The sequence below is a fragment of the Ixodes scapularis genome, unplaced genomic scaffold (assembly GCF_016920785.2).
Source record: "Ixodes scapularis isolate PalLabHiFi unplaced genomic scaffold, ASM1692078v2 PGA_scaffold2__306_contigs__length_199485367, whole genome shotgun sequence".
NCBI classification, from domain to species: domain Eukaryota; kingdom Metazoa; phylum Arthropoda; class Arachnida; order Ixodida; family Ixodidae; genus Ixodes; species Ixodes scapularis.
The window spans coordinates 189,004,445-189,018,741 of NW_024609857.1; the positions used below are offsets into that span (position 1 = coordinate 189,004,445).

General features: G+C 41.4%; 1 protein-coding gene across 1 annotated transcript in view; it reads right to left on the reverse strand.

Moving 5' to 3' along the window:
* The window catches only part of LOC8042344 (glutamate receptor ionotropic, kainate 2), a 153,392-nt gene that overhangs the window by 17,839 nt on the left and 121,256 nt on the right, over positions 1-14,297 (reverse strand). Inside the window, exons 3-9 of the mRNA XM_029986048.4 lie at positions 13,843-14,012; positions 10,997-11,050; positions 9,666-9,830; positions 7,080-7,232; positions 5,851-5,952; positions 3,569-3,670; positions 1,886-2,313 (exon numbers count right to left, since the gene is read on the reverse strand). Coding sequence (XP_029841908.2) covers positions 1,886-2,313; positions 3,569-3,670; positions 5,851-5,952; positions 7,080-7,232; positions 9,666-9,830; positions 10,997-11,050; positions 13,843-14,012 — 1,174 coding nt within the window. The remainder of the gene's footprint in view (positions 1-1,885; positions 2,314-3,568; positions 3,671-5,850; positions 5,953-7,079; positions 7,233-9,665; positions 9,831-10,996; positions 11,051-13,842; positions 14,013-14,297) is intronic.

Below are 14,297 nucleotides of genomic sequence, written 5' to 3' on the forward strand. Positions count from 1 at the left end.
GATACTTTTCCAAAATTGTAGCTTCCCGTTTCATAATTTATACGCATCATATCCCCATAACCCTGAAATTAGTACAGAATTGGAATGCCATTGAAAATATAAGCTCCGTTCATTTTTGCGCAGATCTCAGACCTACAGTATGAACAAGGCCCTTACGTCTACTTGCCTGCGGAAAACACAGAAAGCCAATCATGACGTTCTGCATAAAAAATACAGCGTATAACGAGGTCGAGAATACGATTATTCGTAAATATTTGATCTAAGCAGACAGCATTTTCGCCTGAATGCGTTATCTTTGCCCCGGAAATCTCTGCCATTGTTCTGCCAATCGCGGTGATACGCTATCTTTGTGCTCTGGGAAAAGCCGATCAAAAGGTTTTGTTCATATTTAGTGCGGCTATTACTCGAGCCAGTAAGGTATATAGTATAATTTACCTTTAAATGAACTTCAACAGCGCTACAAGTAAATCACCGAGGTCGCACAAAATGTTAAGGACAACAAAAAAGCGACCTCGCAGGTTTGTAGTAGTTGTGAAGTTGAGCATCGTGGTGTAAATCGCCGTTTAGCGTTCAGTTTGATAGCAATGAGCAATATGAGCCTTTAAGCCAACGTCAGGTGCAGAGTATGAGACTCCCTAAAAAAGTTTGTCTGAAGTGGTACAAATAGAACGAAATGCGGTCGTCAGGCGTCGCCGGTCTTTATTAGCTATTTTTCTTTCGCGCTATGTATTTCATCATTTTTCTTTATGTGTCCAGTTTGGCGGTGGAACACCCTAATCTCGAGGAAGAAGGGTGCGCCGGTTAATCTAAGCTTCACAAGAAGGCATAATAGTAATAGCGTCTACACTTCAAACATGCTAAAACGGGGTCGAACATAAAAGTATCGGGACGGCAGTGCACTGAAAACGTTTAGCTTCGGCTAATGCTCAAAATGTCTGCGTGCGGACTCACACATCCAAGTCCTATAGTGGAAATAAATTGCACGCAAATTGTTAACTTTTACTTTCAAAGCATAAAACGCTTTTTAACGCTTCCGCAAATCCCAAAAAATGTGTCTGTCCGTCAGTCCATCCGCGCATTTCCGGCTAAATTTAGGGGGGCAATTGATATAACGAGACTTATACGCAAATCCAGTTTCACAGCCGAATTCAGAGGGACAATTGATGACACGTGAACATCTGTCACACGACTTACAAACCAATTCAGTTTCCCAGATAAATTTAACGGGAAAGTGTCGTGACGTTACATCACAAGATGTCACTTGACCGATACACTTTGGGGATATTGACGGCACGTGATCTATACGTCAACCCAGTTTCCCCGCTAAATTCAGCTGGAAAGTTCACGTGTTGTGGCCAAAACATCAATTCAGTTTCCCCGATAAATTTAGCTAGAAATCTACATTACGTGACCTATACAGCACTTCAGTTAACTGTAAAATTTAGCGGGAAAATTCAGGTCTTGACACGGAGACAGCAATCCAGTTTCCCCGCTCAATTTAGAGGGAGAAATGACGTCACGTGACCTGACGTCACGTGACTTACGGAACCATTCAGTTTCCTCGCTAAATTTAGCAGGAAAACACCCATTTTTTACCACCTGAGACTGGGTGGAAGTAACACGACGACGTCTTTTGAAACGTGGTCGTGTTACTTCCACCCAGTCTCAGGCGGTAAAAAATGGTAAACTTACAACAGCTCGCCTGCGCCCCAACTGTTTTTTCGGGAAAACACATTACGTGAATAACTAATTCCCTCACTAATTCCTTATAAGGCATGAAATGCATTATGGGGAATCGGGGAATATAAAGGTCGCTATGTAGTGTTTCTGGTTGTACTTGGGTACAAGATGTCTTGAGTATGCGAAGCATGAGCTGGCCACTCACCTGGCCACGATAAACATTGTGAAGGAGACTAGGATGTAGGCGGCTAGCACGTAGAGCCATATGTCCACGTCCAGGGGACTCATGAAGGAGAAGAGCTTGACAGGCATGCCCGAAGGTAGCATGAAGAGGATGCCTATGCCGAGGTTCATGAAGGGTTTGGTGAAGTCGATGACGGACTCGCGGGCGTAGTTGATGGTCATGGGCGCCACGGCCAGATCGGCGTTCTTGTCGATGATCTCCCGCACCATGCCGTTCCATTCGCCCGTGCTGGTATTTTCCACGCCGAACTTCTTGTCCGGCACCAGGTAGAGCTCGTAGTTGAAGCCCAGCAGATCGGCGATAGTGCGCAGGAGGTCGATGCAGAATCCGTCGAAGCGGTCGTTTCCCGTCAGGTTTTTGTTGTCCTTCATCATCACGTACGGCCGTGACTGCGGAAAACACAAGAAACTGGGCGTTACGGGTAAGCAAGTAGTAGTTGGAATTAAGGGGCGCTCTGTCATTCATCGCCGACACAGAGCAAGGCAGATACACGATAATTGACTCCCTTTGCAGTGTTCAAGTTTAGAATCACCCAGCTTCGTTCAGTTCGAAGGAGTATTCGTACACCCCAACCTGGCATCTCTTCACACAACGCGCCAGCAAACGACAAGTACTTAACGCTACGTTTTACGATAACGATGATGTTGTCTCCGGTTCCAAAAAAACACCTACATCTCGGATTTGGATGTAGGTATCACTTGCGACCATAAGCTGTTAGGATTTACAAAACACTTCGCACACCGGTGTTGCTGCATAGAGCACATACCTGATATTGTAGAAGAGACACGTGAACAATTTAACGCGGCATGGGAAGCTTAGCATAATAGCTGAATTTCGCCCATGTTACAGGCCAGGCACGTAGCCATGGGGGCGGCCCATGGGGCTCGGCCCCCACCCCCCCCCCTCCCCCCGAAATCTTCAATTTTGCTGGGGCCTCCTCTCCCCCATCCCCCTCATACAGCATTTTGTCATGGGCGCCCCCTCCCACCCTCCCCCCTCCCCCCGAAACAAAATCCTGGCTACGTGCCAGTTACAGGCAATAGATGTTTGTACACTTGAGACTAGGTTTTTTATTGTACGCTTCTAGAAAACTTGAGGCACAATTACAGACATAGTTTTAGTGAGCTGAACAAAATTATCCATCTTTACTTCGCATTTTTTTTTATTTCCTCTATTAGTACATTCGCCTACAGAAATTTGACTGCAGCTGGATTCGCCTACAGCTGTAGATATAGCTTCGCATCCAGTCTGAAATACTAACAAAGAAACTGACCACATAACAACCTAAGGTTGTTATGGCTGATTTTTGTTTCAGGAGTTTCAGCGCACAAGGCCAAATGGTGTAATATATTGGTGGTATGCGCGTTTTAATCAACGCGTGCAATGTACGCAATCGTATACATAAGTAACTCAAATAAATATTGTCGATAGCATATTTTATGTATATTTATTTGTCCGCTTGTGCCACAAAATTAAATACAACTCTGCTTTTTGTGCAGAGCTGATACAAAAATCAACGTCGGGAAGTTGGTACTTCAAAAACCAAAATGTAGATCTCGATTTCCCATGTAAAATCCTTGTTTTTGAATATTTATTGTTCGATATCGCCGAGTGCAGGATGTACCATGACAAAGTTGTACTTACCTCAATTGTGGTCACTCGAAGCGTAATATTAGAGGTACCAAAATCATGAAAGGCATTGTGGTTGGTTATATTTAGGCCATCGTTAGTGGACCATTCTCCTACCTAGAAAATAAGACATTTTGTTTTAAAGATGTACTTTTCTGTAAAACCACCTCAAAATGCACAACCAATATATTCATGCCCACTTCAAGGAAGATATTCCATTTTAAATATTAAGAAAATGAAAATTAATTTTTATTATCATCAGTTGTAGTAGTCCTGGTGAAAGTACTAATATCAGCATTAGTAGTAGTGGTAGCAGTAGTAGTAGTTACAATCATACCGCTATTGTGACGTCATCTGAATTAAGGTAGTAAAAGCAAAACTCAGGTGTTTTTGCGTCGATTGGAGATACCTCCTGATCATTCTGTTTGTAGGTAGAGATTAAAGTGCAATTAACTCTTTTTTTTTTTTTGCTTCGGTATTTATACTTTTGTTATTTGGAATTAGTATTTTTTTATGTTATTTATTTTTTGGACGTCATCCATCAAGTGTCGTAGGCCCCGAGTTCTTCAATGCTTTAGGTTATTTATATATATATATACCTCAATATTACACGTTGAATGTTTTATGATTCAACCTGTGAATTTTATATTACACTCACCACATATAATGCTGTTATTTCTGTTCGCTTTTTTTTTTACTTAAGCTGCAATAAGGATAATAACGTATTTTTGCACTCTTTTGTATTATTTTTAAAATTTAAGAAGACATCGCCCGCAAAACCAAGCATTTCCCAAGTAATGAAACTTGAATTTCTTAGACGTCAAACAGTGTGTCTGACATGAGCTGACAATCTTCTAAGCCGCCCGCGCGAAAGTATTAAACTTTAAAAAAACTCTAATAAGGGGTAAATTAAACATACGATCATCGGCTTGATAAAAACCAGAAAGAGCTGAAGTGTAACAAATTCCGAAGCTCTACGGGCAAGTAATTTCAAAGCTGTCAAATGTACAACTTGTATATTTCATGGTTTGTGAGCTTAAATAATATAAAAATTAAAAAAAAAACTAATTAATGGGTGCTTTCGGTGTTTTGATCACCACCTGTCACCTGACGTAGAATCCTTAGTAAAATATGACAAAAAGTGCCCCGACATTTAAGTTTCCCCTTTTGAAGTATTAATGGGAAACAATGTCGGAAACTTAAACTGCACCTAGTAAAATTTGAGGGGTGATCTGCTGCGACCGTTTTTCTGTCAAATCAGATTCGCTCGCCATCCCCGCGTCGGAAGCAGCTAAAATTCGATCCAATCTAAATTCTAATTAATATTTTACTTTATATTCTTAAATCAAAATATCATATTCTAGAAAGCCGGGGATGACCTCTAGTAATATTCTCACTTGCTTATAAAAGAAAAACAGCTCAATATTACAAAATACAATAACTTTAATTAAAACTTAAGAGAGTAAATACACTTTCTCTTCTAGTGAAGCCCTTTCTCGCGAAATATATATTAACAAGTCCCAAGTGTCATTTACTTTATATGTAAACCAACATCATCTCCAATGCTTGTTAGATCGATGTGATGTCTTCTCTGCATCAGTAACAAAAGTGCAGCTGGATATTAAATGTCTTGATGGGTAACATGCAGTTGCATTCAACTTGCATTGTTTCTCTTCTGTGTTGTGGTTCTAAACGGGGGACTGTTTAAATTTTCCGTTTAAAACTCGCACTGTATGTACATGTTGTTACTAAACATCCTACACTCGACATTTTAAGCGACTCGTCCGCAACACTAATAAGAAAGACCAGTTTCGTAGGGTTATTCATTACCATATTTTACATTTCGTTTGCAGCACACCGAACTTGAAAAAGAAATTTGCATGGCTGACAATTAGCAGTATACCACGGTGTTCTCAGCCTGCAGTTCTCTCGGCTGATGTCAATTATCGCTAGAGCGAAGAAGGACTAGTGGACTCCTGAGCTCGCAAGAAATTACTTTCGAAAATATTTTAATGGTGGAACCGTTATTAAAAACTAAATTTCTAACACGTTTCCTTGCCTCGTCCGAAGTTATATTCAGACTATAAGAATTATCTTTAATTGAGAGGCTCAGACTCTGGAACCTAAAATATAAATTGCTATGCCTCCACTCAAAATTTGTCTTGCGTCGTTTTTTGTTCTCCATAAGAGTCTACAAACTTCAAAAGACTAAGCATTATGCAGATGTATATAAAAAATAAAAACAAAAGGTTATTTTTAAGGAGGGAGGTCTTACATTAATAAAGACTTGTACTTACTTTTTCTAAAAAGTTTTGCCGGAGCTTGAGCAAATCTAGTTTCAGGCTTGTGCGGTTTCCCTCGTTGAACCGTATATTTCCTGTGAGACCGTAGAAATCTACCTGCAAAAACAATCAGAAGCTTTTTTATATGTATATATATATATATACCGTCTTCGGTATGACCCTCGGTGTAAAATGATAATAGAACAAATTCGTTTAGATTTCATTTTTGGTATTTTAAATAAATCGGTGTTTCTTTAATAGTAACGTCTAGCTTGAGAACTGTAGGGTGTGGCTATTATTTCTCCGCGGTAAGTATAATATTATGGTGGTATTGGCGGAGAAGAACGCCGAATAACAATTTACGGAAACAATAAGGAGCCCAAAAATAATACACCATAACCTCCGTTTTTTTAATCTTTAATGTGTCAGTGATTATAGCATACTTGCAATCAAATGGGGTGACAATATAGCATGAGAAGGTGTTGTGCTTGGAAAAGTTCATATTGTTTGTTCTTGGTGTGGAACACTTTTGTTCGCATTTTTTTGCACCTCAGAGATGCGACAATCAAGTTCCATTTTCGCCCTTTTTTTACTCATTCGCCTTTCGCCCTGTGTAGCACTAAAACGTCGTCTTCAAATGTTCCTCTTTTTTTTTGTCCTACCAGGCTGTTGAAAACTAGTCCGAAACTATTCACATGATATGCAACACGACGAAATCAATAACTGAAGTGCACCCTAAGCAAGGCGAAGGGGAAGGTTCGTCCTATGAAAACGAGTCACACTGGAGAGGAATATGGGATAAGGTTTGTGTCTGTCATTTGATTCGAAGTAAACGTGAATATAATATTCCTTTGTTGGCTCTAGAGTGCCACAAGTAAGAAGAAATTGTTTAAAAATATTGTGTAGATGTGTGGCGTGATATGTCCATTTAAATGTCGCCTGAAAAGGGACAGCTTGTGGCAGGCTAAATTTTTTTATCAAAAGTGAATTTAAGTAGTTGGATCTACCTAGTAAACCTAAAAAAAACAAGGTCGTTAAAATATTAACACCAAAGCCTGACGCGTACGCGACAGAGTTGTTCCGACAGTCAGGTTGTGCATTCGTACCGCTTGTATATGTATATATAATGTCAATGTACATCGGCATTAGCGTTTAGACTGCAGAAGCGTAGAACGTTTTAAAGCTCTCCATATACTACACCGTTTTACCTCGTCTCTTTGCGAAGCTACTGTTTATTTTCTCACCATGCTGATGAGGTTGAACAAGCTCGTGCCCTCGGTCCACGAAACCTCGTCCTCGCAGGAGACGTTGGCGGGTCTCAAGGTCGTGCTTCGTTGAAGGTCGTTGAGGCCGTGGGCAAAGGCGTACACAGCGTCGAACATGAGCGCGGGTTCCGTCTGCGGTGGAGAGTTATATTTCATTTTAAATAAAAAACTCAACTCCGGCCCTTTTGGTTGCGGGTAATTCAATGCAAGCATTATTTTATTGGCTTTTCCACAGTATTAATGGAGGAAAATCTTCACATAAGCAACTTCAGATTTGGTGTTTTTCCGTGGTGTGCGTGGCACGTCACAGGACCTAACGTCACGTGACTTACGGTACGAGGTCGTCGTGTGAAGTGACGTCACGGTGACAACAAAGTTACTGGATCTTGCAACGTTGGGTGCCAAGTCGTGGTTTAAAGGGACACTGACACCCCCCAAAAAATTTTTTTTATTTTTTGCCAGGCGCTTTATTATGGTGTCGGAGGACTACCCAATTAATATTTTGCAACTGAGTAGCGTATTTTTTTAATAAAGCCAAAAGACGCAACTCCTCGAAACCGAAACCGAAACAGGACGGAGGTCGGAGAAGTGGCGAGAAGAGAGTGAGTGGCGGAAGTCACGTGGCTACACCCGACCGTGTGTTTTTTTTTTCTCCTCTCCGGTAGCAGACGACAGGACACGCGGCGTGCGATGCGGCGTGCGGAAACTGCTCGCCGTGCGATTTTTTTGCAGTTATGTTTGTTCCGCTCGTTGTTCTGTACTCCAAGATGAGTTGTTTTGTACATTGAGGAGTTGGAGATGAGTAGTGAGTGCCCGTGGTGAATTTCCATGATCGGCTCCGAAAAGAATACACCCAAGATGTTGCGTGAACAGCTGGCTCACATTTCCTGCACCCGAAAAAAAGTGGCATTGTGCGACAGAGTTTCCGAAAGATCAACGGGATCGGGACCAACGGCTCGCTGCAATTCCTGTAGAACATATACGGGCACCTCGGAAAGCGGACGTTACCTGATTTATATGCTCCTTGCATTTTGTGGAAAGTGATTACATTGAGCTCGCAGGTGTCAAAACGGAAATCCCATACCATTTAATTCAGCGAAGTATCGTCCACAACATTAGTTTGTTATTTTTTTGTTTGTTTCTTCAGTGATGATTGTAAAAAATATATATACATGTAAACATCGGAAAATATTTGAAAAAAATAATAAAGTTTTACGGGGGATCAAACCCGGTCCCACTGCGGGTGAACCGGACGTCTTTCCGACTGAGCTACTGGGGCATCGCTTTTCTGGTGGATCTCTTTCCTTAGTAATAATTGAGCCGGTAAACTGTAAGTTGGAAAGTTTGCTGTCGAGTTTTCTCTTGCGAAAACGCTCCCGGGTCGAAGTCGGGAAGCACCACGCTTTGGGGACATTCGCACCTAGTAAAGAAATCGTACGCGTGCATATTCAACTCGAAGTAGGCACATCGTGCTTGACGTTTGCGCGAGCGATGTCTTCAGCCACGAGAAGGGAGCGACGGCTCGGCGACGTCTTCGTGCAAATCGGCTTGGTGGCCGGACGTGTCGTACGGGATGAATACCAATTCTTTTGATCAGTCCCAAATTTCTCTTTTAACGGTAGACAGAATTAGCCGGTACCGCGAACGACAGTTCTGAAATAGAGGTCCCACGCCCGTCGTCCGCTGCCATCGCCGTCCCCGCGAGTCCCACGATACGCGAAACGACAAACGCACAGAATGCTTCCGGTTGTCTGTGGAACTTTTTTTTTCAATCATCGTATTTAAAGCTTTTTAGAAGCCACAAAAAATGGGTTTCATATTTTTTTTCTATTTTTAATATTGAGTGTGTGCCTTCAGTGACCCACGACTTTGATTAAATTTGGTGGTCGCATCGATACCTTAGAAAACGGCCCGTGACCGCGAAAAAGAGAGTGAGCGAGACTCGAACCGGCCAGTTCTTGATCGGCGGTTTTCGGGCGGAAAGAAACCGAATTTCGAGCCGCAAATTTTGTTCTGGGTAGTTGAGCTCTCATATGTCACGTACAACTAAAAACCTCAGCGAGCATAAATACCCTGTCAGTGTCCCTTTAACGTTACTTTACGTGATACCGTGCCCCATGACGTGACATCATGTGAGACGAGGGCCTAGTAACACGTGACCACATGCGTGAAATCAGGTCACGTGATATCACGTCACATGACACCATCACTTCACATCGTAACATCACGTGAGTTACGTGAGGGAACGCATGATATGGACCATAACAAGCAGTGTTTTTAAAGCTTATTTCATCATGTAAGATTACAAACGTCAGCGGGACGACGGGGCTTGCTGAGGAGCTTCAATGAACAAAAGAAACGTAATAACGGGGAACAGGTTCCTGGGTCGAAAATAATTCGAAAAAAAAAGATGAAAAAAATTTCACCCAGTTGCTATGAATCACGGTAGTAAAAATGAAGCAACATGACGTCATAAAAGAGGGTTCATATACACAGGTGCCATGCCTCAGTTCTACCTTGTGATAATATTCACTGCCACTAATGCGATTTTAAAGGGAGACTTACGATTATGACGTTGGTTCGGTTGAGGATGTTCTGTCCGAATGGCTGGAATTTCTCCATGTCCTTCATGATGTGGCGCACAGTCTGGTTGTCAGAATCCACCATCCTGTACGCCGTGATGTTCACGAAGTTGTACTGGAAATCTTCCAGGTTGTAGGCTTCGATGTCCTGCACCGAAGTACCGATTCGTTGGGCACACATAACAACGGTGATATGTGGAATGATATTTATTGCCTCGTAGTGGCGACTGCGATTTTTTAAATCAAAATATTACACGACGATTAGACAACTTGAAATCGCGCGTCATTGCTCAAAATACTTTTTGCCCCGAGAAATAAAATCTTAAAATGTTAATTGAAACTTCTGCATTTTTAGCTAGCTATTTAATCGACATCTCCTTTTATCTAGGGCTTCCTAAGGTTCCAAACAAAGCTGCAGGGTAAAAAAAAAAAAAAACTCTAACGCAATTCCTTTCTTTTTTTTTCCTTGGAAAGGGAAGGGGGGAGTTTTTTCAAGAAACACCCCATATGACATGTTTCATAGACAAGTTCAGAACTTAAAATTCCAAAATACACGAAAAATGCCAATTTTGTAAAAGCAGAAAAGCATTGCCATGTGACATTAAAAACTGGTGCAAAAACTAGAAATATATAAGTAAACTGAAGACGTCTTAACAAATCATAAATAGGATTTAATAATCACATGCACAACTGCAAAACAATGTTGCGGTATCTGATTAATGCGCCCCGACAATCAAAAGTAAACTTTTCGGAACACACGGAACTCAGGCAATTCTGAAAGTACCTGTGATAAATAATTCAGACGTATGTTCCTCTATTTTTTTGTTTTGTTGACTAGACGCAGCCACCAGACTGACTTTTTGTTTACCATTATATCAGCCACCGAATAAACTTGCAGGGGCGAACTCAAAAACTATGCTCGGCTTCACTTTACGATAGACTAGAGTAGAGGTTAGGAGCCATCTCAGCCAATCACGCGCTGAGAACTTGTCACGTGACGCCCGACGCAGTGCCCCCCTTTCAAGATCACGCAACACTCACACGGCATTGAAATTACCACGATGGCTCGTATCATCCTCCGTGGTCTATCGTAAGGTGAAACGACGTACAGGGGTGGCGGACTCATTAGTGTAAAGTCCAAAAGTATCGAAATTTTGAGTTTTCATAGCTATTTTAAGTTAGGTTTCTTGAGAATTGATTCACCAGTTTTCGTGCAGCCAGATCTATCTGATAATTTTTGCCACATTACTCTGGAGGTGAAAGCTTCTCTAAGAGCATGGAGAATAATTAAACATGTAAATATATTGTACTCACGTAGGTTGCAAAATGATAATGATACTTGTAGTCATTCATCTGGATTTGAAGAATCTGGAAGCAAACGAAATGAGAGGACCACGGTACCATAAAGGGGTTAGTTCATTAAGATAATAAAGTGGACTAGTTGGTTAAGCGTATTAAAGTTAGATAACGTAAAGGGCAGACGAAATCAAAACGAAGACGGGACTAGACAAAACAAAAACGGGAATTTTAATCTCAAATTCATGCTTACTATTCCTTGAGCATGTGCTTTCTTTGTATAATTTGTCTGTAAATTATAAAGTCACGTAAAAACAGACGTGCCAATATTTCAGGTGTTATGTCACGATTTCTGTTTCGAGAAATATCAAAATGTCGGCTCTTTTATTTAAATATTTACACTCGAAATGAGACGAGGGTCTCCATTTGTTTTTTAGAAACTCTCTTCACTATTTGTATGCGCTCTTTTATTTTAAATTATGAATAAGATTCTTAACAGATCAATGAACGAAGAACGTGTTGGTGCTAGTCAAGAGTAAAGAAAGACTCAAGAAGTAAAACAAAGACGAATAACCACATCTGAAAGATGTGGTTGTGTCGTCTTTCTCCTAATTGTTTTTTTTTTAATTTTAACGGATCACCACGCATACCTTTGCAATCGTGGCATTATTATAAAAGAGCCACTTCCTACTTTCTACTGAGCACACATACCCAAGATGTACAATGCAAAATCAATTGGTACACCTCTACGGTAAAAGGTGAAAATACGCGTGGATAACATATCTTAAACTAATATATGTGTCCATTCACCAAAGCAATACAACTTTTAGAATATTCAAGTTAAATATTTAAAGAATGTATGTAACCGTATATCATAAAACGGTCTCGTGACCCTACATCCTATGCTTAACAGGCAAGAAACCAAAGTAATCAATGTAGAAGCGAAGGCGTCCAAAATGTGTGAAGCATATCATTCGTGTGCCATGTTCAAAGCAGGATGACGAAGACCACCCTTCAAGAGAGACAGACCGTGATCTTTTAATATTTATCTCCAAAACAACAAACTACGACTACTATCAGAAGTAGATGTTCAAATGCGAAATGGCTTTTCCGGTTGTTCATCCGTCTCAATTTTAGGGTGTTCACTAGCCCTCAAATGAAGCAAATGTCAGAACATTATGTTAGTAAAAGGATATAAATCAGGCAAAAAACACCCGGGGCATACACCAGTCGGAGGCGAACTCAAAGCACCTTAATGTCGTGGCAGAGGGCCCTTAATCGATACAAAGAGGAATAGTGCGAAACGCGTGATTCTAATTCATGAACGTCTTCCTTAATAAGAGTCTCCTCAACCCAAAGAATGGCCGGAAACAAAACGTTACAAAAGGAGATAGAAGGGACGCTTTCAATTAACGTGAGAGCTTTTTGTCTAATTGCCGCTAACTTAAGTGCCAATGATCCAATGTGAAAAGGCAGGATTTCCGTAGTTAGTTCACGAATGACTGCACGGGAAACTAGTGCACTCATCAAGGGTCTCACTTATTCAGGAGGCCTCGTTAAGGGCTATTGCTTTCAGTAACTCCACCTTCTAGATTGTATCAAAGGATATCTGTACGGAACGACGCAGAACAATGGTGGGACTCACATTTATATTAAGCACACACTCCATTGCATGTCAAACAAAGTTCGCGTTTTGTTTATTTATTACTATGTGCAATTTAACGCCTTTCAAGAATAAATTAACAATTTAGTCGCTTAAAAAAGCATAAATACTGCTGTAAATATATATATCGATAGATCAAACAAGGCATTTAAAGTAGGGCAGATGGCATAATTATATATGCAACATTCTCATAAAAACAAACCTACTGCATAACTTCAAACTACTTCTTTCGTAATCTTATATTAATTTATTACCTTGCTGGTCTGGCACTAATGCCGAGCAACTTGGGCGACGGGAACATTAGAGATTTTCAAAACGAAACCCGAGGCGCAAACCACGCAAGCGTCATGCTGACTTCAACAGGTGGGCGCGATCAATGAGACAGCCATTTTCGCGTTGTCGTTCGTTAATAAGCGCAAAACACGAGAACGTCGACCCAGCAGTGCATTCAGGTTTTCTAAGTTACCAGGTTCAAACAGGATACAACAATTGTTACACATAATTAACGCAAATACGACAAGGACAATCAAACAAGACAGGATAGGTAGAAAGGGACGATTGGGGGTTCTGTTTTACATGCTTGTTCATTCGTTGTCATAATCGCACTACATCGTTTGTATTAGAATGCACCAACTAGCTTAGCGACCTAGAATCTCCAACAATATGAAATAGCCATTTGATGATAGAGTTTCAGGCCGTTCAGAAAGATTCGCTTTTCCAGACCCAGATTGTATGGGGTCAGCAAATAAAGGAACATTTGTTCTATTCCTTACTCCGAAAATCAAGTGCTATTTGCACAAAATAGGCTTTGCAGCGCCGTATAATATGCCTTGGCAAATGGATTTTACATAGTGTGGGGGACTGAAATTTATTAATCTACGGTAATTCATTAATATGGCTATACTCGTGGGCAAGTCTCTGTGGCTATGCACTCATAAGCTGTGGGCGCAACGGTGCTCACGCACCTTCAGCACCGATCAAAGCTGTGTCCTTGTTCACCATTTCTGCTTACAAGTATACTATTCCTGCTTAGGAGGAGTTCAGTGGTCGCTAGTATCTCCGAAGAGACGTTTCAACTCTCGTCGCCGAACCACATAAGTAGCAACTCACGCCCCCTGCGTAACCAACTTTTTCGACTGAGCAAGCACCGTGTGCATGGGGCTGAATGTCCGACGGCTGTAACAGCAGGTGTTGCACATACGGCTCTGAGAAAAGCGGTGAGGTTCTCTGGCCGCACGTCGATGATCATGCTGTAGATGCCCCGGCTCTTGATGTCCATCAGAGTGGCCGTGAAGTTCTCCGCCCTCCGGAACAGGTACTGCACGTTCTTCGGCGGAAACGGACGCACCAGCTCCTGCAGGCTGATCAGGGCTGCGCATAGAGGGGCATTAGCGCGTAAACAAAAGGCAGATCAACGGACACTGCGTTCAGCGTTGCGTGTTCTATTAACCAAAGCTTAGCTTAACATGTTAAGGCTTCGGGGATTTTCGTGCCTCAGAACTTTCAGCGATTTCGCCATGCATCAAGAAATTCGGTTTTTATTATTCTTAGAAAAAAAAAATAATCCTTAATTTCACGTCGTGACGATATTCAACTTCCGTATTTGATTTATATAGACAGTGCCACAGAGCTTGTCGTGGCAAACCTTTGTAGGTC